Source organism: Emydura macquarii, unplaced genomic scaffold, assembly GCF_026122565.2.
Source record: "Emydura macquarii macquarii isolate MOO-44397 ecotype Brisbane River unplaced genomic scaffold, CSIRO-AGI_Emac_v2 contig_1551, whole genome shotgun sequence".
Classification (NCBI taxonomy): Eukaryota; Metazoa; Chordata; order Testudines; family Chelidae; genus Emydura; species Emydura macquarii.
Window position 1 is genome coordinate 20,758,121 of NW_027131688.1, and position 21,370 is coordinate 20,779,490.

General features: G+C 39.8%; 1 protein-coding gene across 1 annotated transcript in view; it reads right to left on the bottom strand.

The window, feature by feature from the left end:
• Positions 1-668: 668 nt before the first annotated feature.
• TRAF3 (TNF receptor associated factor 3) overlaps positions 669-21,370 on the bottom strand; it is a 101,289-nt gene continuing 80,587 nt past the window's right edge. Inside the window, exons 15-16 of the mRNA XM_067555024.1 lie at positions 10,428-10,602; positions 669-8,437 (exon numbers count right to left, since the gene is read on the bottom strand). Coding sequence (XP_067411125.1) covers positions 7,866-8,437; positions 10,428-10,602 — 747 coding nt within the window. The 3' untranslated portion in view covers positions 669-7,865. The remainder of the gene's footprint in view (positions 8,438-10,427; positions 10,603-21,370) is intronic.

The following is a 21,370-nucleotide window of genomic DNA, read 5'->3' on the forward strand; positions in this document are numbered from 1 at the left end:
TATCAAGTGCACATGCCACATGAGGCTTTACCAACAGTGTGTGAGGTATAATCACCATCATTCCCTTTATCACTAAACTGAAACCCAAATGTGAATAAGCAACAATGTAACTTACATGATTTTGAGAGAGCATGCAACTTTGTGCGGACTATCTCAATGTGTTGCAGTACTTACGACATGCCTGTAGGGTATCACTCAGTTTTTCTTTTGGTTTCAAGTTAGAACACAAAAATGCAGTAAATTTGTTGGAGGGAAAAATAATTTACATTTTTTGGAAATTCAATCCACACTCTCTCCCTTCAGTATCCTCCTGGGGAGGCAGTTTCATGTGAATGCATGACAACCCTTCTTAATTACTTCTACTCTATCTGCCTGGGGACTATGCTATTGTTTTGATGTCAGACTGAACACTAATTTTCTACTTTATTCTACTTGTGACTCATCACGTGGAAGTTGGGATTTGATTAAAATCCAAAGCAACCATCTTGTGTGAGAGGAAGGTAAATGTTGTAACAATAATGGGATACAGGTCTATCAGCTGCATGTCTGCATACAGCCCTATGTAGTCCTCATAAAAATGAATACAAAAGGAGGTGAAAGGTTACATTTTTACTCTATAAGTAAACTCCAACCATTCAAATTCCAATACACCATCACTTTTTAAAAAATATGATTTCCTACTTAGATTTATTTTTCCTTTAATAACAGACACTTTAGCATTTCAAAGTTTTGCATTCTACACTCTTACACACATTGTCCTTGTATTAGCATTAAAACACAAAAGACATAGCAAGACCTCCAAACACAAATAAATACCAAAAAACACAGTATACAATAAACTGAAGTACAACATATAATATAATGCTATTGGAAAATTAAGACATGTTGCTTTTTTATTATTAACAACAACATGGTTATTGCTGAGCAATAAATTACACATTTTTAAAGTCTGTCCCCCCCCCCTTAAAAAAAACAAAACAAAACAAAAACTACGAATACCACTGGTTACCAGATCACTTGCACTGTATCCTTACAGCTATTGATAATTAAGACAGGCAGAATATACACAATCAAATGAGGTTGGCCTTCTTTGGTCTTTGTTTTGGATCATAAAACTGAACATAACAGGTGTACCATTCATTGAAGAGTATGAGATAAAATGTAAGTTATACAAGTTTTATAAACATTAATTTGTACACTATTCTTGATTATTCATGTATTTTCTACAGATATTTCTTAAGAGAATTTCTTGGAAATGTCAGCTTTTAGCTTTTCCAATTTGTATGTTGTTTCGTGTGTTTTAAAGGTTATCCTACTTGTCTGAGAGGAATGGACCTACCTATAGCCCATCGCTTCTGAATGGGATATTAACATCCCTTAGTCACCACTAAATTACTGGAGTTTTATATCTCATAAGAAATCCTGAATTTTCCCCTTTATTCCCCTACAAAACTCAAAAGTTATATAACCCATACACAACAACTACAAGGAAAATAAACGTGTGGATCATATGGTGCATCAGCAATGATGGAAGCCTGAACTTTCCCATTCCACAAGTGCAGATTATACAACTCTCTGCCAGTGAGACAGGTCATAGTTGGAAAATGTGTCCTTTCAAAAATGAGCTACAACTGAATTTAAAGCTCAGAACACTCTATGCAGGAGAATGACCTTTACGTATGGTAATGCTGGTTTATCTCAGTAACCCTTAGACAGGGTCAAATTTTCTCACTACACATCCCACTGCTAGCAATGGTGCGAGTGGACACTGGCATTGCTAAGAAGTTAAAAAGTCCTCGTGGAACTGGCAACCAAATTAACTGTTTAGTTCCAAAGGACCAAAAGGTAAAAAAATACCACGAACAACAAACCGTTGCTTAAGTGGTTGATGAACCAAAACCACAGAGTTGGGATCCAGAACTGAATTTACATAAATCCTGGGATGTTTTGATCTGGGATTTTGGATCAGGTGCATCTCTGTAAAACTTAGATGTTATCTGAACCCTAAGGAACTAATCCTAACTTGGAGGAAATGTGGCCTAATATAGACACTAAGATCATGAAATGGAAGACAAAAGCTACAGTCTGGCCAATAAATTAGACGAGAAATAGGATTAAACAGATCCCTTGTGTGCTGTATCTCTCAACTCTTCCAGATTTTAAAGGATGCCTCTGAATTTGCACCCAAAATTTCTCTTTGACCCCCCTCCATTTGGCACTGTCTTGCAGACTCTGATTAAAAGGCAGGAAGCAACAGCTAAGTCCTTGATGTTGTTATTCAGCTAAACTGATTAAGAAAGGGTCACAGTAAAGGTTGATGGAACCAAAATTAATCCACAAACTGTTTTTGGTCCCCCTGCCTGCTTGAGCCCTTAAAATATATTCCCCAAAATGAGGGCACCATAAAAAGAACAATTTAAAAGTATGTTGTTTGGTGACATGTGGTGTCACATGCATGCCCCCAAATCATAACAGCTCATATGTTTAACTCTAGCCCTTACAGTCTTAACTGTGGGTCTTTCAAATATATCACCTCGTTTGTATTTCAGTTCCTGTACGGGATAAGCATGTGAAAAGGTTGAGGTCTAGTGGTCTGAACATAGTACTAGGAGACAGGAACCTCTTCTCTAACCTGGTCCAACACAGGTTTGTTTCGTGGCTGTGGGCGAAGCCATTTAACCTCTCTACCTCAGTTTTCCTGTCTATAAAATGAATACTTATTTGTGAGGATTAGTTTGTAAAATGCTTTATAAATGAAAAGCATTATGTACTATACAGTAAGAATCACTATCAAATAGCCTGAAGTCCAGGGTAGATTGGGTTTTTTTGTTTTGTTCTTGAAGTTACCATGATTTCTAGGTCAACAGAAGTTGAGAGGTATTTGATTGAAGTAAACTATATGAATCCCAGAAAGAGGTGGGCAGAGGTGTTTTTCCATTTTCTTACCTTTTCCAAATTAAAAAAAACAACCAAAAAAACCCCCAAAAAACAATCTCTTGCCTCACCTCTTCATTCTGAGCTGCCCAGCACCAACTTTAAAAAAAAAAAAAAAAAAAAAACCCTGAATCTCCTTATTAGCTGAGTGAAAGGAAGGACGTGTGAACTAGACGCCACTCCATGGAACATCCATATAAAGTTTTCAAAAGGATCCAGCAAGCTACCCACTTCCCATGAGACAAAGCAGTTTGTGTGTGCAGTGTGCTGAGTCTTCATACCTGGAGTGTGGGAATCAGCACTTGCTATTATCCCATAAGTCTCCCTTAAAAGCAGCAAAAAACGTTTGCACCAGTCGACCAAGACTAATTTGGGGGCTAGGGTTATTTTAACAACTTCTACATGATCACACAATTCTTTGCCTGATGACAAACCCAGAAAATATATATATTATTGTAACAGTGAAAACTAAGATACTAGGTTTGTAACTAAAATTCATTAGCTAAGATTATTTTTCTTCCTCCACCTATTAATATATTTGCATAGTTAAACATCAAGGCATCAAGACTGCAGTAACTTTTGATATAGTCAGAAGGTGCAGAATACTTCTCTTACTATTGCCTACAGGCTTTTCTGTCTTGCACCACAGAGCACCAATGTTTTTAGAAACTGCACTGTTGGTGAAATGCCTATTCAGCATGATGGACTATAGATACAAATAGGTGGTTTTTAAACTCAGTCGGAACATGCCGTAATCAGGGCAAGTTGGTAGCAACTTGAGCAGTACAATCATAACATTCATGGGTTCAGTAATTTAAAACTACAGCTAACACAGATTTCCATTACCTTACATTTGAGAGCTTCATCAGGCACATTTCGTATCTTAAACTTTCCTTTCCAAGTAGGAAAACCAATTTGGAATAGGAATTAAACTACATTTTATTTTATTTTTAAGATAACTAGCATGTTACCCCTTAAATTTCTTCATCACTGAAGTTGAGCTACCCTTTTCTGTTTTCCTATTGCACATTCTCTTTGAGAAGAACAACAAATGTACAGTAAAAGGCTGAAATCAACATTGCATATAAAAAAGTCAGCATTTGACTTAAGTTGTGAAGGCGTACATGTAGACAATAGCTGAACAAGATCGCTTTCAGATTAACGGAGAAGTAATGCAGACGCGGTCATGCATAAGGATCACAGATTGGTCTTTAAACGCTAAAATAGTTTCATCCTGTTTGGAATTTGAGACTTTTTCAAAACAACAAATGCATATGTACTGTCTGTGTAGTGTACATCAGACAACATCCAACTTCTGGTAGATTGGAATCTTTTTGCTAGATGTACAAAAGGAAGTGGGAGATGCATATACATAAGTTAGAGCATCACTACCATGAAACAAACAGCAAGAACATCTGACTGTGCACTGCTAATGAGTACCAAACAGCAGACAAGAGTCCATTTTGAAGAAATTCTGTTTATGGTAATAATTAGCAGTGTAACTCAACTACCATGGGCCCTCCACTGCATTTATGCAACTCCACTGAGGTTCATGGGGTTTCCTGGGTGGGATCGGAGGGCAGAATATAGCCCTATGAGTCATTTTTATAGCTAGTCCCCAGAAAAGTTCAGAAATACCTGGGAGGAAAAAAAAATAAAGAGAATGTTAGGTAAAATTATTAAACATATTTCCAGACTCTCAGGACAGGAAAGCATAAGGCATCTTTCCCCTAAATTTGGATGATATTTCATGGCCTTATTCCTCTAAATGGTACACACTTTCATTGCTGGGAAGATGAGGGAACCTATGTCCAGGGATATTTGGAGAATTCTGCAGACACGGGTATATTATAATGGAGGCCTCATGTACGCCACAGCAGGATTATAGTTAATGTTTGCATAAGATTCCTGGATTCTGCAGAATTCAGGGGAGCAAACTGGAAATTCTGTGGCAGCTTCACATTATTTTTTAATTTAAACTACAGTCAGAATCAGCTCCTATGTTGGTTATTTTGATATTAAAATCCATGTATATGCCAAAAGATTTTTGTATTGACAACACATTACTGCTTTACAGAAGCTGTCAGAACGAAGCTGGAGGTTTTGGCAGCTGGGACTTCTGGCATCTGAGGTAGCATGGAGTGCAGTTTGGGGAACTGTGGATTAAATACATTAGCTGATGTTTCTAGTAAAATAACCAGCAAACAATTATTGTTGACATTTACATTTTCATCAAGAAGTTTCAGAGTTAACACCAACTGAGATGAATTGGGGATGCAGACATCCCACAGTTATTAAGTAGTAGGCAGACTGAAGAATACTACACTATAAATTTATACTTGTTCTTGTTTCAATTTTTGTTTAAGAGATTGGATTCAGGAGTATGCCACTATAAAACTGCAGAACACTCAGGGCCCTCATTATAATACAACTTTCACCTAAACCAGTCCCAGATTCAAACAGGATAGAAACTGTTCTTATATGACCAGACATTTTCATTTAAATTTCGCAATACATACATTAGCAATGGGAGTAGAGCCCTTTGGACATTTCCACTTGGGAATCCTGTTTTCAGTAAAATTCTGTGATGCACGTACACAAAAGCTCAGCTGCCTACATTCATGACTATTAGAATGGTATGCAAGTTGAGTGAACCTTTGCTCTAAAGCTTAAGTGATGGGTTTATGTGGCTGCCTGCATAAAACTGCAAGTGCCGAATATATCTTCTGCAGGAAATCTTCCTTCTGTGCCAGAAGTGAAACATTAGCACATGCCTCCTTACAATAGCTTGCACCTGTTGTCACCTATGTACCATAAAAGAGAATAGTACCTAGACAGTGGAAGGCAAGAACAGGAAGACTGATTGCTATGGAATGTTTTGGCTGCCAACAGCAGGCAGTATTCTAGCAGGTGCCTGAAAAACCCATGAAGACCACTTAGCATGCACTGTATATTTGTAACAGGAAAGTACTTTTTGCAGGCACAGTATGTGAAGGCACAGCCATAAAAGACAACGGCAACAGAGACATACTGAACTACAAAGGCATGAATTCAACTGAGCCCTAGGTAAAAATTGTGGCTATGCCCCCAAAAGAGGAAAAAACTGAATGGGTACTACCTGACAGTCAAGAACAGAGGCACAATTCCCTCTCAGGTGCACAAAGGTGTACTGATTAGCTTCTCCCATTAGCTCTGTCTAGCCACCACTCGGATTTTAAGTAGCACCCAGATGGCTGGTGTATAGTTGGACTCACTACTTCTAGACTACCAAGCAGAAGCAGATAAACACAGTAAGTTGCAATCAGCATGATTCAGTGCTGGGAAATGCTTTCCGCTAAAGCTCAGGCAGTTACACGAAGAAACCTGTGCATTTCCGTGTTAGAACGCTAGTCACTTTGCCATGAAAAGACACCAATGAACATACACATTGCTATCCTCTCAGCTTAGTCAATTTAAAATGCTGCCACCTTCCATACACAGGATTGGGAGGAAGCATGATTTCTTCCTTCAGGTTAGCCTAGGGGCACTATCGAAGTTCACGCTCCATAGGAGCGGTGTGTATACAATTTGGGCATCTGAACACGATAGATTCCATGATAACCAAGCCATAGACACTCCAGGAGCCAAAACTGGACTTTGGCTTCTATTCTACATGTTGCAAATTATCAAAGGGCTCTGAAGAAAAGGCTACACATTATGCCTGAAGTCAGTTAAACTACCATTTCGGGTACTATAATTAATCTGAATACAAAGCTATGGTTTATAAGCAGCACGTCACATTTAAGGCACATGTATGCATGCAGGCCACCATCATCTTTCCATTGCTTTCTGATCAGTAAGATGTAATGATCACTAGTACAGAATGAACTTACAGGATCATGAATGGCTGTTTTTCAGCACTAATCCTCCTCCCCCCACGCTGAAAATATTAGGTGTTGCACATTTATGCTGTCAGCAATATATATATATAGCTTGATTGGAAAGCATGAGGCAGAACTTTAAAAGTGTACAGGATTCCGTTTAGAACTCCAAAGTTCAACAAATGCCCTATTTTAGGGTGAAAACAATTATAAATCTGATAATGATGCACAGCATCCATGAGTGATTTTTCCTTAATTTTGAAATAGTGTCATTAACTACGACATATATTGTAGGTTTACATTTCTAAAGAGAAATAACATCAATAGTTGAATAATTTCTTTTTTTATCACAAGTGATAACCAGTGTTTGATATCTTCTATTTTTCTTCCAAGAAATATCAGTCTATCAACGATTTTAAAATAAAATGTTTTCTGTAACAATTATTAATAGAACTTTAAATAAAAATATGATTCTGATTTAGATACTTTCAAGAAGACCTCGATATTTTTCAAGATCTTCTGACAAAGTAATTATTAAAACAGAGACCAGATGAGGCCTTAAAAAGACAATATACTGTATTTCAGACACGATTGCACTTAGTTTTTCAAAGTAATTATATCATAGTTGCAACATTACTTTATCATTTCTTCTTTTACTTAACATGCTGACAGTTTCCAGCTAACCCACATGTGAACTTTTTTGTATTCTAGTTTAAATGAAGAAAAGTCAGGTAATTATGTAGCACATACTTTACACATCTTTTCACCTCCGACTGACTAGATCATTAATAAGTTAAAAAAAGCCTCTCTGACTGTAATCATTATCCTCATGAGGGATAAATAATTCTTCAGAGTTTAAGTGTTACTAGTTCTGTTAGAAAATATACCATGGTATGATTTCTTAATGTGTTGCTACTTTCGCCATTGGACCCTATGAAGTTATGCCTTCAAACTCTTCCTTCTGTTCCACAAGATGGTCCTTTGTGCTTTAGGACCTCTGATTGAAGACAAACTAATATAAAAACCCCAAATGGAGTTGTCTTCTCTTTAATCTGCCTTCCCATTTATATGTCAGGGGTCTGGTAGATCCGATGTATCCACTATGACTTTAATAAAAATAGTATCATCTTTAATATACGTTCCATTTTCTAGAACAGTTTGAGCCACAAAGACTGGGCAGCCAGATGCAATGTTCATTTCTCCAGTAGGCTTCTTGAAACTACTGCTGTTTGGGTCTGGCTTGAAAGCATCTCCTAAGTGACGTCGAGAAGATCCCTGATCCATTAGCATGAGAGTCACTTTCTGTTTAAATGGCCAAGGGAGTAAGGCATCATATTCTCCACGCATTATGACGAAAAACAATGACAAGTGCGTCCCTTTTCCCATTCCATCTCCATTAAGGTAAACTCTGGCACACATCTTATAGCCAAAGTATCCAGTATAAAAGGGCTGGCTGTACAAGGACAGAGTTTTCCCCATGACGGCCTCTTGTTTCCGACGTTTATAATCTCGAATTTTCCAAATTAATACTCCATTGTAACTGGCAGTTTCTAATACCTGGAATCGGAGGTCCATGTCAGCCAGCCGAATATCATGAACACTCAGCATTTGATCGTGTCTACTTAGCTGTGTCTCTAGTATGGCTAATAAAAATGGAGAGGGGATTTGTGAGAAAACAGAATAATTTAACTTTTTAAAAATATACAGAGTTAATAATCAACAGCACAAAATAAATACATATCACAATTCTCTATACTGTTATAGTAAAATTCTGTGTGAAGAACCAACTCACATTTAGCCACATTCAACAATTTCCACTGCCAGCCAGTAGTGATATTAATTGGGTCTTTTATAAAGCTGGTATTTTACTGTATTATAGACGAAGTTGGGAATCATACAGCACTTGATAGAAATATCAAGCACCCAAAAATCCAACATAAGTATTGTTTAAATCACAATGCGATACAGCAATAGTTAAAAAACAAACAAAATCTGATGTTTTTGCCTAATCGGCTGTTTGCCAAGGATCTAATAGTATTAACTATAGATTTATCATTGTGGAAGCCCTTAAAAAGTGATGACTGAACCCATGTGATCCCATTTAAATATAGAAGCACCTTGAGTTAGCCATCAGGAAGGTTAGACTTGAAATTAGACTAAGGTTTCTAACTATCAGAGGAGTGAAGTTCTGGAACAGACTTCCAAGGGGAGCAGTGGGGGCAAAAAACCTAGCTGGCTTTAAGAGTGAGCTTGATAAATTTATGGAGGGGATGGTATGATGGGACAGCCTAATTTGGCAATTAGCTGATCTTTGACTGCTAGCAGGAAATATGCCCAATGGCCTGAGATGGTATGTTAGATGTGGTGGGTTCTAAGTTACTACCAAGAATTCTTTCTGGTTGTCTGGCTGGTGAGTCTTGCCCATGTGCTCAGGGTTTAGCTGATCACCATATTTGGGGTTGGGAAGGAATTTTCCCCCAGGGCAGATTGGCAGAGATCCTGGAGGTTTTTTGCCTTCCTCTGCAGCATGGGGCACTAGTCACTTGCTGGTGGATTCTCTGTACCTTTAAGTCTTTAAACTATTATTTGAGGACTTCAGTAACTCAGTCATAGGTTAGGGTCTATTACAGGAGTAGGTGGGTGACGTTTGTGGCCTGCGTTGTGCAGGAAGTTAGACTAGATTATAATGGTCCCTTCTGACCTTAAAATCTAGGAGAACTTTCATCTTTTGCTGCTGATCCCTGATGAAGAATCAGGCAATGAATGTATTATGAGTAAAAGTTGAAAATTCAGTTATGTCCTATTACGGACCAACAGTCTTCTGAACTATTTAGTACTAAGTACTACCCCCACCCTCCAATGTTTTGTTATTTGTTTTTAATGATTCCCTTTTTCCCCTCTCATGGAAGGTAACAGTCATCACTTTATTCCTTTACATTTTCTGAATTTTGTATTTTCCACTCTGGCAATGATGAAAAAAAGTAGGCAGTGTGGAGTAGTAGAGGTACTTACATGAGGCAGTTTTCTGCTAAAATTATATTTACATAGTAATTTGCCTTTGAACCAAACAATATTTCCTGAACCCTTAAGAATGATTTACACTGTACTGCTAACTTGTGATTTTCATCACATTGTTCAATGTGCAAGGCAATGACCTTATTACTCAAATGGATCTCATTGTGTTCTTCACCTCACACATTCCTCTGTACTAGACATAAAAGACTATAACCAACATCTGGAAACACATTTTCAAGTGAATAAAAATAATTGATCTGTTCACTGGCACATTATTTCCCAAAAAAGACTTGTCAATACACTGAAAATATTTTATAAAGAAGCTACTGGAATTTATTAGCTTTCTGAGACCAGTTGAGAAAATATTTGCAATTAACTTTCATTGTAATCAATATTATGTTCAAGAGAAGTAAGATACGAATCAAGTCTAAGGGAGGTGATGTGTCATGGCATTAACAAAAAGATCACACACCTAATTTCCTTTTCAAGAAACTGAAGGGTCAGTGTTACTGATATTTTCAAAGGAAAATCGCAATGGGAGTTATACTCAAAATAGCTAATTTGACTTTTCTGCGGAAGTTGCTGGGCAGTACTTTACTCCACTGTGCTTACACTCACCTGTAGTTCGACCTCCTTGCCCTGCAGTTTTATCAATGCTTTCCAGCTCAGTCACTCTATTCTGGAGGGACTCCACACTGCTCTTCACGATGTCTGCCTCCTCCCAATTCTGTCGGAAGGGGCGGATCTCTTTGTCCAGTTCTTTCAATTTCTCTGCTTGATTGTCTATTACTCGCTTTATGAAACAGCAAAATATAGTTAAAAGAAAAAAGACAACCACCAGAAAAAGCTGGAAATAATGAAGGTTATACAAGGATTAGTGTGTCCCTGACAAAAGCCATTTAAAATAAACTCACATCACTTAGGTCAAGCATTTTAAAATCCTAAATGACCCTTAGTGGGTAGCATAATCTAGAAGAATGAGGATGGAAATAAACCAGGAACTCTTCAGTTTTACTACTGGTTCTGCCCCATTGACCTCCTGGGTGGCTTTGGGCATAATACTTAATCTCTCAGTTTCCCCTAAGCGTGAAACAGAGAACTATTTCACAAGGGTGTTGTGACAAATGAATGTTTGAACAGCACCCTGAAATGAGACAGTTGCCTGTATATACTAGGTATTATTATTAGAGCACTGTCAGGATTTCCAGTAAAAATAAGATTTAAGAAAAAATTGTATTTTGGCCTCTGGTTACTTGCTTCAATATGAGTACAAAATGCATCAATCTTAATACAAAGTCTTATAATGAAGACTTTATTCATTTGTTGAGTTTAATTTGGGTGGGATTTTCTAAAGCATCCAAGTGATTTTAGAGCCAAAAGTCAGTAGAACTCATGCTTCTGGGAACTCAAGCACCCTTTGCTCCTGAATTTAAGCAGGCCATGCATCCTGAAGGTGCTCCCTGGTTCAGCTTTATTTTTTACAGTTATTCATCATTTTAAAAAGCTATGAGGTCTCGTATTCAAGAGAAGTATAGAAAATCTATTCTCTGAAGCAGGCACAATCATGCCATTTCTCACTTCTCTATTTTAATAAAAAAGTTAAGTTAGAAAAGAAGAGCACACCCACCAGATTGCTTCAAACCTAATACAAAAAATATGGAACGTTTTATACTGTCACAGCTAATTTAGAACAGCAGGAATTTTAGCCAGAACCATGTATTCAAATGATAGCGAAAGCATTAGAGACAAGAAACTACTTTGGCTACCAGCTACAGTTAAATTCCAGATTTGACTTTACAGTTTCATATAATCTATCAGAGTTTATTAAACAACCCAGCAAATTTCAAAAGTTTCATTTCTAAAAAAAATTTGCATTTTAATACAAAAAGACAAGCTCAATTTATTTTCTGTTTTCCTTCTGGGCAAATGAACCAAGCGTTCAATGTTCTTTGTAGGGATCATCCAAATGACCCACACTGCATTCACTTCCCCTTTTAGATGTTTATTTTAATCGTTCAGTTTCAGTACATACTGGAAATCTGTAATGATTAAATGAAGGCTTCAAATTTGTCTGCTGGTAGAATCATCATATATTATAGGTGTGTTTTATCCTGCTCTATCTAAGAAATACTAAGTACCAGTCTGCTGGTAGAATCATCATATATTATAGGTGTGTTTTATCCTGCTCTATCTAAGAAATACTAAGTAATGTGGTAAGTTTCAAGAATAACGGTTTTTTTTTTTTTTTTTTAAACATTGATGCTTCAAAATAAGTATGTATGATTACTTGAAATAATGACTATGTGACGCAAAGCTCTGTACTAAATCAAATGTGTGGATTTGTGCTCCCGTCAAATAGATTAATGTCATTATGCACTGTGATGCTAATCACCAACTACCAATACAAAAAACTTTATTTCACCCTCTATTCTGGGGAAAAGACCAAAGACAGGAATAAAACAGAACAGTCCTGAGCTGTATGTATAAAAGGAAGCACACCATGAGATGACCTAAACCAACTGTGTAAGAGTATATCAACACATTTAGACCAAGAGTTCATAGATACAGATGTACATAAATTTAAAGTATACCCATAAGCTGACTCTTAACTTGTATTCATGGCACTATAGACAGACAGCAAGTTCACTGGGGCAGCGACCATCTTTTTGTTATAGGTTGTATAGTGCCTCACAATGAAGCAGTGATCTCTGATTGATGCCAATAGAAACAACATAAAGAAAAATAATTTTCAGATGAACCAGGAACTGCCAACATGGGAAAAATACAGAAGTAAAGGCAAGGTTTTTCCTGGGAACAACGGTGCCAATATGGGAGAAAATTATTTGACTTGTCGTTTTAACAACAACTTTTTCTCCACCAACCCATATTTAATATGCTACCTTTGACCACAATACATACAAATTTTACAAAGAGAGTTTTGTTTGTTACCAGAGAGTGGTATCCCTCAAAATTGTTCATGATAATTCCAGATACACAGAAATAGGTCTTTAATCTATTGAAAAGGAGGCACTGGTATCTTAAACCTCTTCCCCTACAGGCAATCAGAGGACTTTCTCACTGGGAATACTGACGAACTAAATCTGAATTTAATGCAGCAGTAGAGAATTATATTTTCTCTAATTATGCCATTAGATAGAATACAGATGTCTCATGTTGTACTCAAATTTTCAAGAATATACAAATTTTCTATATATGACTTTGTATTTCAGCCACGGACTTCTCCAGATTATTAGCACACACAGCTGTGCATGCATTAAGCTATACATGCCTTTTCTGAATGCTGAATTTGATGGTTTTTAATTTTGCTGTAGGTAGACACTCATTTGTTACAGATATTTTATCCATTTATAATCATCTCATACATTATTTCTGGACCAGTCCCGGCTACTAAAACTAAGCATTCTCCGGGACTTGGACACTAGGATTCCAAAAGGATCTTAACAGATTACATGAAGGAGGAAAGACACACGTTTTCAGTCAGACAAGATGGGTGAGGTAATATATTTTATTAGACTAACTTCTGTTGGCAAGAGAGACAAGCTTTTGAGCTACACAGAGCTCTCTCCAGGTCTGGGAAACGTACTGAGAGTGTCAGAGATAAATAGAAGGTGGAACAGATAATTTAGCATAAGTAGTTAGCATGTATTTTAAGGGACCATTCAAGGTGAAGTGGCCTGTTAACACCCCAGTAATAATAGGACAAAAAGGAGGGTTAGTGGGTTACAGATTATTGTAATAAGCCATAAACCCAGTGTCTTTAATTAAAAGCATGATTTTTAGCATCTAGCAAAGTTATGAATTTAAGCTCCCAGTCAATCATACCAAGAAGTGACAACTGGCTCCTTCATGATAATTGTTCTTTTCCTTCTCAGCTCTACCATACCTCATGCTAAAAGATACAACAGCAATTTCCTTGTAGAAGGAAGGTGTAAATCAGTAAAGTGGTGTGGTCTGTGTACTGACCGAGTAGGATTGAATGGTTCCTAAAAATATTTCAGGAGGCCAGTGAAATTGTCCAACATCTCTCATGAAGATTTTTCTTGTTCTCTGGCTATTGCAATCTAGACATATTTATATGGGATGCCTCTCCAATATGCCTGGAGTTATAAATTTCAGATTCTTTTCCTTTAAAGAAAGGTGTTGTCTGCTAAAGGACTCAACATATGAACAAGTGCATTTAAAAAAAACCCATTTGTACCAGTAATATTGTGAAATGCAACTAAGAGGAAGTTACTCACCTTGTGCAATAACACTGGTTCTTTGAGATGTGTCCCCCTTTGGGTGCTCCACTATAGGTGTGTCTGCATCCCTGTGCCTCTGATTGGAGACTTTAGATAGCAGTGTCCATTCGGACTGCACATGCACTCTCCTTCTCTCATGCTCTGCACCAAGGCTAATTAGCACTGCGCATGAAAATCACCCTCACTTCCTTCTCTACCACGGAGTCCCTATTGAGAATTCAGAAGTAGAGGGGAGAAGGACAGGTTGTGGAGCACCCACGGGAACACACAGCTCAAAAAATCATCATTATTACACAAGGTGAGTAACTTCCTCTTCTTTGAGTAGTGTCCCTATAGGTCCGCCACTGAGACTCCTGAGCAGTATCCCCGATGGAGGGTTAGGGCTTCAGAGTCAAGTCTGCTATGGAAGACAATGTGAATCTGAAGATGGCATAGGAAGCTGAGTCTCTAGTAATTGCATAGTGTTCTGCGAAAATACGACCAGATGCCCAAGTTGCTGCCCTGCAGATTTGTGAGATGGGAACATTCTTAAGGAAGGCCACAGAGGCGGAAAGAGATCTCGCAGAATGTTTATGGATTCTAGATGAAGGTATCAAATTATGAACATGATAGCAATAGCTAATATAGTTCAAGACTCATCTGGAAAGTCTCTGAGCTGATATCACTGTGCCTTTTGACCTGTCTGCAATTGAGAGGAAGAGCTTAGGAGATTTCCTAAAGGCCTTCATCTTGTCCAAATAAAAGGCCCAGGCTCTCTTAACATTAAGCATATGTAGTGTAGTCTCCCTGTGGTCACGGTGAGGCTTTGGGTAAAAGATGGAAAGGTGAATGAACTGGCTTATATAGGAAGATGGTCACCTTTGGGAGGAACTTTGGGTGTGGCCTCAGAGGGACACAAGGGGTGTGTGCCATTAATGCTACTATTTCCCCTATTCTCCATGCTAAGGTGATGGCTACTAGGAATGCTGTTTTCATTGATAGATGTGTAAGAGAACAAATGGTCATATGTGCGAAGGGCAGTCTACTTGGGCTCTTCAGAACTAGATTTAGGTCCCATGTTGCAGTGTGGTGCCTGGTTTATGGGAAGAGGTTTCCTATGCCCCTGAGAAATTTGTCACTGGATGGGTGAAAATACAGTACCCATCTATCTGCTGGTGGAAGGAGTTATGGCCACCAGATATACCTTGAGGAAGCTAAGAGATAGCCCTGTCCTCTTTAGGACTAGGATGGAGAGTTTGTCTGTTGCTATGGGAGAGAAAGTGAGGAATGGGCTGAAGAGGGATTGGTGGACACATCATTAGCTGTGCCAGCTATGAGTACAACATCTGTCTCAGCCAGGTAGGAGCAATCAGTAGAACTTGCTTTCTCTCTCTGGGTTCTTATCAAGACTTTCACAGCATCAAAGGGAACAGAGGAAAGGCATATAGAAGGCCTCTGTCTCATGGGAGAAAGACCATTTCTTAATGAGTGTTTTCCGAGACCAGATTTGGAGCAACAGAGCGGGCATTTCCTGTTCAGGTAAGTGGCAAACAAGTCTATTGTTAGGGTTCTACAGTGAAAAAATATGCGGTGGAGTACAGTTGGGTTCATTTCCCACTCATGGTCATATGAGAACTTGTGGCTGAGATGGTCTGCTATTATATTCTGTACTCCAGGCAGGTAAGTGGCTGATATGAGAACATTCTGGTGAATGCATCAATTCTATAGCCTTAGTGCTTCCATGCACAAGAAGAACAATCTGGCACCCTCTTGTCAATTTATATAAAAGATGCATGCTATGCTGTGTCACAGTTTTCGTGTGAGTGTCCTTTATTAGCGGAAGAAAGTGTGCACAAGCATTTCGGACTGCTCTTAGTTCTAAGAGGTTGATTTGAAGAGTCTATTCCATGGTGGACCATTTGCCCTGAACCTTGTGGTTTGTTCAGATGGGTTCCCCAGCCTATTAACAATGCATCTGTTGTCAGAAGCAATGTTGGCGGTTGGGGGAGGGCTGCGTGAGTGGGACCCCTGCATGGAAGTTCATTGGGTCTTTTCACCATTCCAGTGAGTTTGACCCTGGAGGGCATCGACAGTGGTTTGTCTAGTCCGTCTGTTTGGTGTGTAGATGGACCTGAGCCGGGCCTGTAGGCATCTCATGTGTAGTCTGGCTGAGATATCACGAATGTGCATACCACCATGTGCCCAAGAAGATGGATGAAATGTCTGGCTAGTGTCTGTGGGCTGGTTTGAATTGTCTATTACAATGATCAGGGTGTGAAATCTGTGTCACAGAGGAATGCTCTCATTTGTATGACTTTGAGATTGGCCCCTATAAACTCCAAGCACTGTACTAGAATCGAGGTCAATTTTGGGGAGTTGATTTGCAAACCCAATTCTATGAATATGTCCATAGTCTATTGGGTGGCCTGTTGGGCATCGTCGAAGGAACAGGCTCTGAGGAGACAGTTGTCCAAGTAAGAGTAAATCATGATCTCCCAGGTGTGTAGATAAGTTGCTACTCTAGAGAGGATCTTGGACGATACTCTGGGTGTGGATGAGAGGCCGAAGGGAAGTACTCTGTACTGGAAATGGTCTTGACTGAAGATAAACCTGAAGAATCGGCTGTGGGATGGCCGGATCGATATATGGAAGCAGGCGTCCTAGAGGTCAGGACTAATAATCAATGTCCCTGCTCTAGAGATGGAATAATTGCTGCTACTGTGACCATCTTGAATGTTTGTGTCTTCACATAATTTTTTTATTGCTCTTAGATCTAATATGGGTCTCCAACTTCCTTTTTTCTTGGGGATCAGGAAATATTGGGAATAAAAGTCTTTGCTGCTTGAGGTGTACAGGAACGGGTTCAATGGCTCCTAGGCACAGGAGGTGATCTACTTACACTTAACAGTTGTTTCTGAGAAAAGTCCCTGAAGAGGGATGGGGAGGGATAGTGATGAAGTGGATGGAATAACCTTTGGAAATGATCTCTTAGACCCATCTGTTGGAAGTTAAGTATTCCCTGTTTCAGAGGAAAAGAATGAGGGGACATCCAAAGGGATGTGAACGGTCTGCAGGTTGCAGCTGGTGTTGAGGGGATTGGTCTCTTGGTGCTTCGACCATGGTGTCAAAACTGGTGTTTTGAGGATTGAGTGGCAGATGGTTTATGTCTTTGAATTCTAGGCCTCTTTTGCTGTGGCTCATAGTAATGCTGTGGTGGTGGGTATTGGGGTGCTCGGGATCTGTGGGAAGGCTGAGAACTGAATTTCCATTTTTGTCCTTGTGTCCTTCTGTCCTAGCAAGTGCAGTGTGACAGAATATGGAATGATGTGTTGGTCTTTTCTGCAAAATGTTTGGAACCCTCGAAAGGGAGGTCCTGAACCATTGTTTGGACCTCCTGAGAGGTGTAACCATGACACCTGTCACATGAGCACCACCATTGACACTGAGCGGGCTGCTGTATCTGCACCATCTAGTGTGGTCTGGAATGCTGTTTTCACGGTTAATTGACTTTTGTGTATGATTGCTTGAAACTATTCCCATTGTGCTTCTGGCAAATGGTCAATAAATGTATTAAATTTAGCATAGTTCCTGTGATTATACTTCCCCCATTAAGGCTTGATAATTTGCAATCCTGAATTGCAAAGTTGCTGAGGAGTATGCCTTCCTACCAAATAAATCAAGTATTTTTCAGTCGCTATCATAAGGGGTGGATTTAGCATGATGCTGTCAGCCACGGGAATTCGCAGCATCCACAACGATGGAGTTGGTGAAGGGTGAAAAAAAAGGAATTCAGCGACCTTGGAGGATACATAGTATTTTTTATTGGCTCTTTGTAATGTTGATGCAATAGAGGCTGATGTTTGCCAAATGACCTTAGCAGGATCTAGAAGCACCCTCATTGACCGGGAGGGCAAATCCTGAGAAGGATTGTAGTATATCCAGTAACTTGTGGTGGGTATATTTCACCTCCCTCAAGGGGAATTTGTATGCGTCTGCCACACTTTTTGTGAAATCCTGAAATAGTTTAAAATCATCCACAATGGATGGCGGAGGGGCCATCACCACCTCGTCTGGGGAGGAGGAGTAGATATTGGTTGGTAGTGTAACATCCTCCTCTCGTCTGGCCTCCAGTTCCTCAAAAGTTTCCTCTTGGGGTTCTGGGGCTCTAGATACATAGACTGAAGGAGACCGTTTTATGGATTCTCGGTAGGAGACACTAAGTGCTCAAGAAGTATGATACCTGTAGGCTGCCCCTGGGTCCCAGTATGGCCACTGCAGTGGGGGAAATGGCACGGGTGCCAGTACTCACAGGTGGTCATACCTGGAGGGCTGAGACTCAGACCGAGGATGTAACTGGGAGGGCCCTGGTTGATGTAGAGACAGGCCATGGTGTGAGGGCAGTGACAGGATATCATCCTGGTCACAATCTGAGTCCTCGCTGGATAGCAGCGGAACCAACAAGGGGACTGGAGACGAATGCCCTGGTGCCAGTGATGATTCTGGGGATCAAGCTGTGCTCGGTAATGGGGCCCCGTACCGAGCAGTGGGGATTCTGGAGTCTCAGCCACCATGAGATCTCTAGAAAAACGAAAGTCTTGTGACACCGTGGTGCTCAGTACTGACAGGGCTTGTTGGTGCTGACTCACTGGTACAGATGAAATCAGCAAAGATCTTGCACGAGATGATCTGTCTGATGGGGGTTGTGTGGAAGTAGTCGGTACCATATGTTTCCACATCAGTACCATCTTCGCAATAAGGGTATGGTCTTTGTTCTTGCCTTTGGCAAGTGGTACCGCTACTTCAGTAAGCCTGCGCCCTTCAGGTCTTTAGGCTTATAGGTGTGTGGTGTCTACACTAGAGGACCCATGTATTCTATGGGAACCATGTTTCGGAGCTGTCGGTGCCACTGGGGATTTCCTCTGACTGGTCAGGAGCTCAGTTTGAGGGGTTGGAGCCCTCTTTTTGGAGACTCTGCTACGGGAGTCCTAAGATTTCCTTCTCAGCTCTCCCTCCTTAGAAGTTGAAGGCTCCAGGGACAATCTTCACCACAGAGAAAATTCAAGACTGGGGTCAGATGTCAGTTTAACTTTAATTCCAAGACGAGTTTCAACTTTAATTCCCAGTTCTTTCAGGATATAGCCTTCAACTGCCGGTGGAAAGTGCATTTCTGTGGAATGTGAGCCTCTCCAAAGCACCAGACATAGCGGGAACGTCCGTTCGTAACTGGTATTGCCTCCCTGCAGGAGAGGCACCCTTTAAACCCAGGGGAGCCACATATGCCCCTTAGTGGAGTGATCCCCAGACAGGGGAAAAAATCAGGGGGTAAGGAATTTTTTTTTTTTAAATGGGAGAGGGGGGGGGTGAAGGAGGAGGTGGTGGTGAAGGAGGAATTAACAGAAACCCTAAAAGCTTAAAAAAATCCACCCCAAAATGGAAATTCTAGTAGGAGCTAAGAAAGTGAACTCAAACTCTGAAGTAGAGAGAAAGCAGATTGCTTTGTGTTCTGTCTCAGGCCGGGGTGGCTGAGAAGGACTGAGGGTGGTTTGCCTCAGCGCTAGTTAGCCTCGAGGCACAGCATGAGGGAGGAAGAGCGCATGTGTGGGCCGCCGGACAGTGCTATCTAAAATCTCCAATCAGAGGCGCAGGGATGTCTCTAAAGTGGAGCACTCATAGAGACAACACTCAAAGAAGACAATTGAAGTTCTAGAAAGACTGCTTTTCTACAGCATTACCACCCATTGATAACGTAGATTTAACACCACATGCACAGGCTGCTTCCATGAGATGGTGGCTGAGAAAATACTCGGACGTCCTTTTCAAGCTGATGAAACTGAACCAAAGAAAGTATTAAAATTTACCTTGGAGACCAGTACAGAGAACATTAGTTTGAACCCAAAGATCTTAAGTGCTGAGATTCCTGCCAGTGCCTTGATGCCTTTTGATGCTTTTATGTTCAGCAGCACTGTTAAGATTGCTGTTGCCAAAATGTCTCACAGAGCAGACGACGATACTAATTGTAATAAATGAAACAGCTGTTGCCAACACTAAGGAAGGTTGTATGGCAACTAATATTGAAATCATACTGGAAGTTATCACTACACATAGAACTCACATGCTGAACAATTAATGCCTGTCCAGATGAGATTGTCTAGCACTATACTAGAAGTATTTGTGGCTTTGGTACTTCAATGGCTGCTTAACACGGTCTGGAAAAAGAACAGCTTACAGCTCACAGTTTATAGCTCCTGTTGGATGACAAAGGCTGGCTGAAGAGTTCATAGGAGACTGAACTAGGATAAATTCAAGGACTGCCCTTGCCGATCTGATGGAGATAGGGATTTCAGCAAGTGGGAGAAATCAGACTGACGTGGCGTTAAGGTACTATTTGGCTTGGAATAATGTATGTATGAGGTGGACAAGTAAAGAGGGAAAGAAACTCTTCAATCCTCATCTACCTCCAAAGGGCCACTTATCTGATTCAGATTAAAATGGATCTCTTTAAAACACAAACTCCTTCTAAATAGAACCAGACTAGTGCCATGGTTTAAGCAAGTTTGAAAAATTACAAGAAGTTGCCAAGACCTCATTAAACATTGCATACCTTTTCCTATAGATCCTTTCCCATCATTACCCATTAAAAGAAAGAACTGCATGTAAAAAGACGACTTTCAAGTTAACTTACCTCATGCTAAATTCATTCAGCAATGAATACAGAGGCACACACAAATTTAAAGCATACCAATAAAATGACTCTTCACTTTTATGCAGAGATTAGAATTAGATTGCAAGATTGTTGGGAGCAAGCATCATCTTTTTGTTATATGTTTGCACACCATTTCACACACCGCGGCCCTGATCTCTGACAGGGCTCCATATACAATACAAAGCAAAATAATAATTTTCAGATGAATAAGAAAGTGCCAAGATAGGAAAAATACAGAAAAATTATGCCAGTCCCCTGAATTGCTTCCACGATATTGGAATGCCATATTGCAAGCATGCAGCCATATCTTAGACCACCGCCTACGCAGGGTTAGGTGGCATCATTACTTCAACAGGAAAGGTCAAGACACCGGTGCTGTGGGAGGTGATGCTGATGTTTCAAATAGATGGGACATCTAGATGGTGCTGAAGCAATGGCCCCAGCATGGTGGTTTGGGGACATTGTCCTGTTGGACACACCTACTTTTGGAAGAGATATAAAACTGAACCCCAATCATATTCTAGTATTTACATTCTACCTATAATACCTACTTCTCTCCTGCAACATCAGCTGGATATGATACTTTTACCTACATCCTTTTTAGAACTGGTATATAC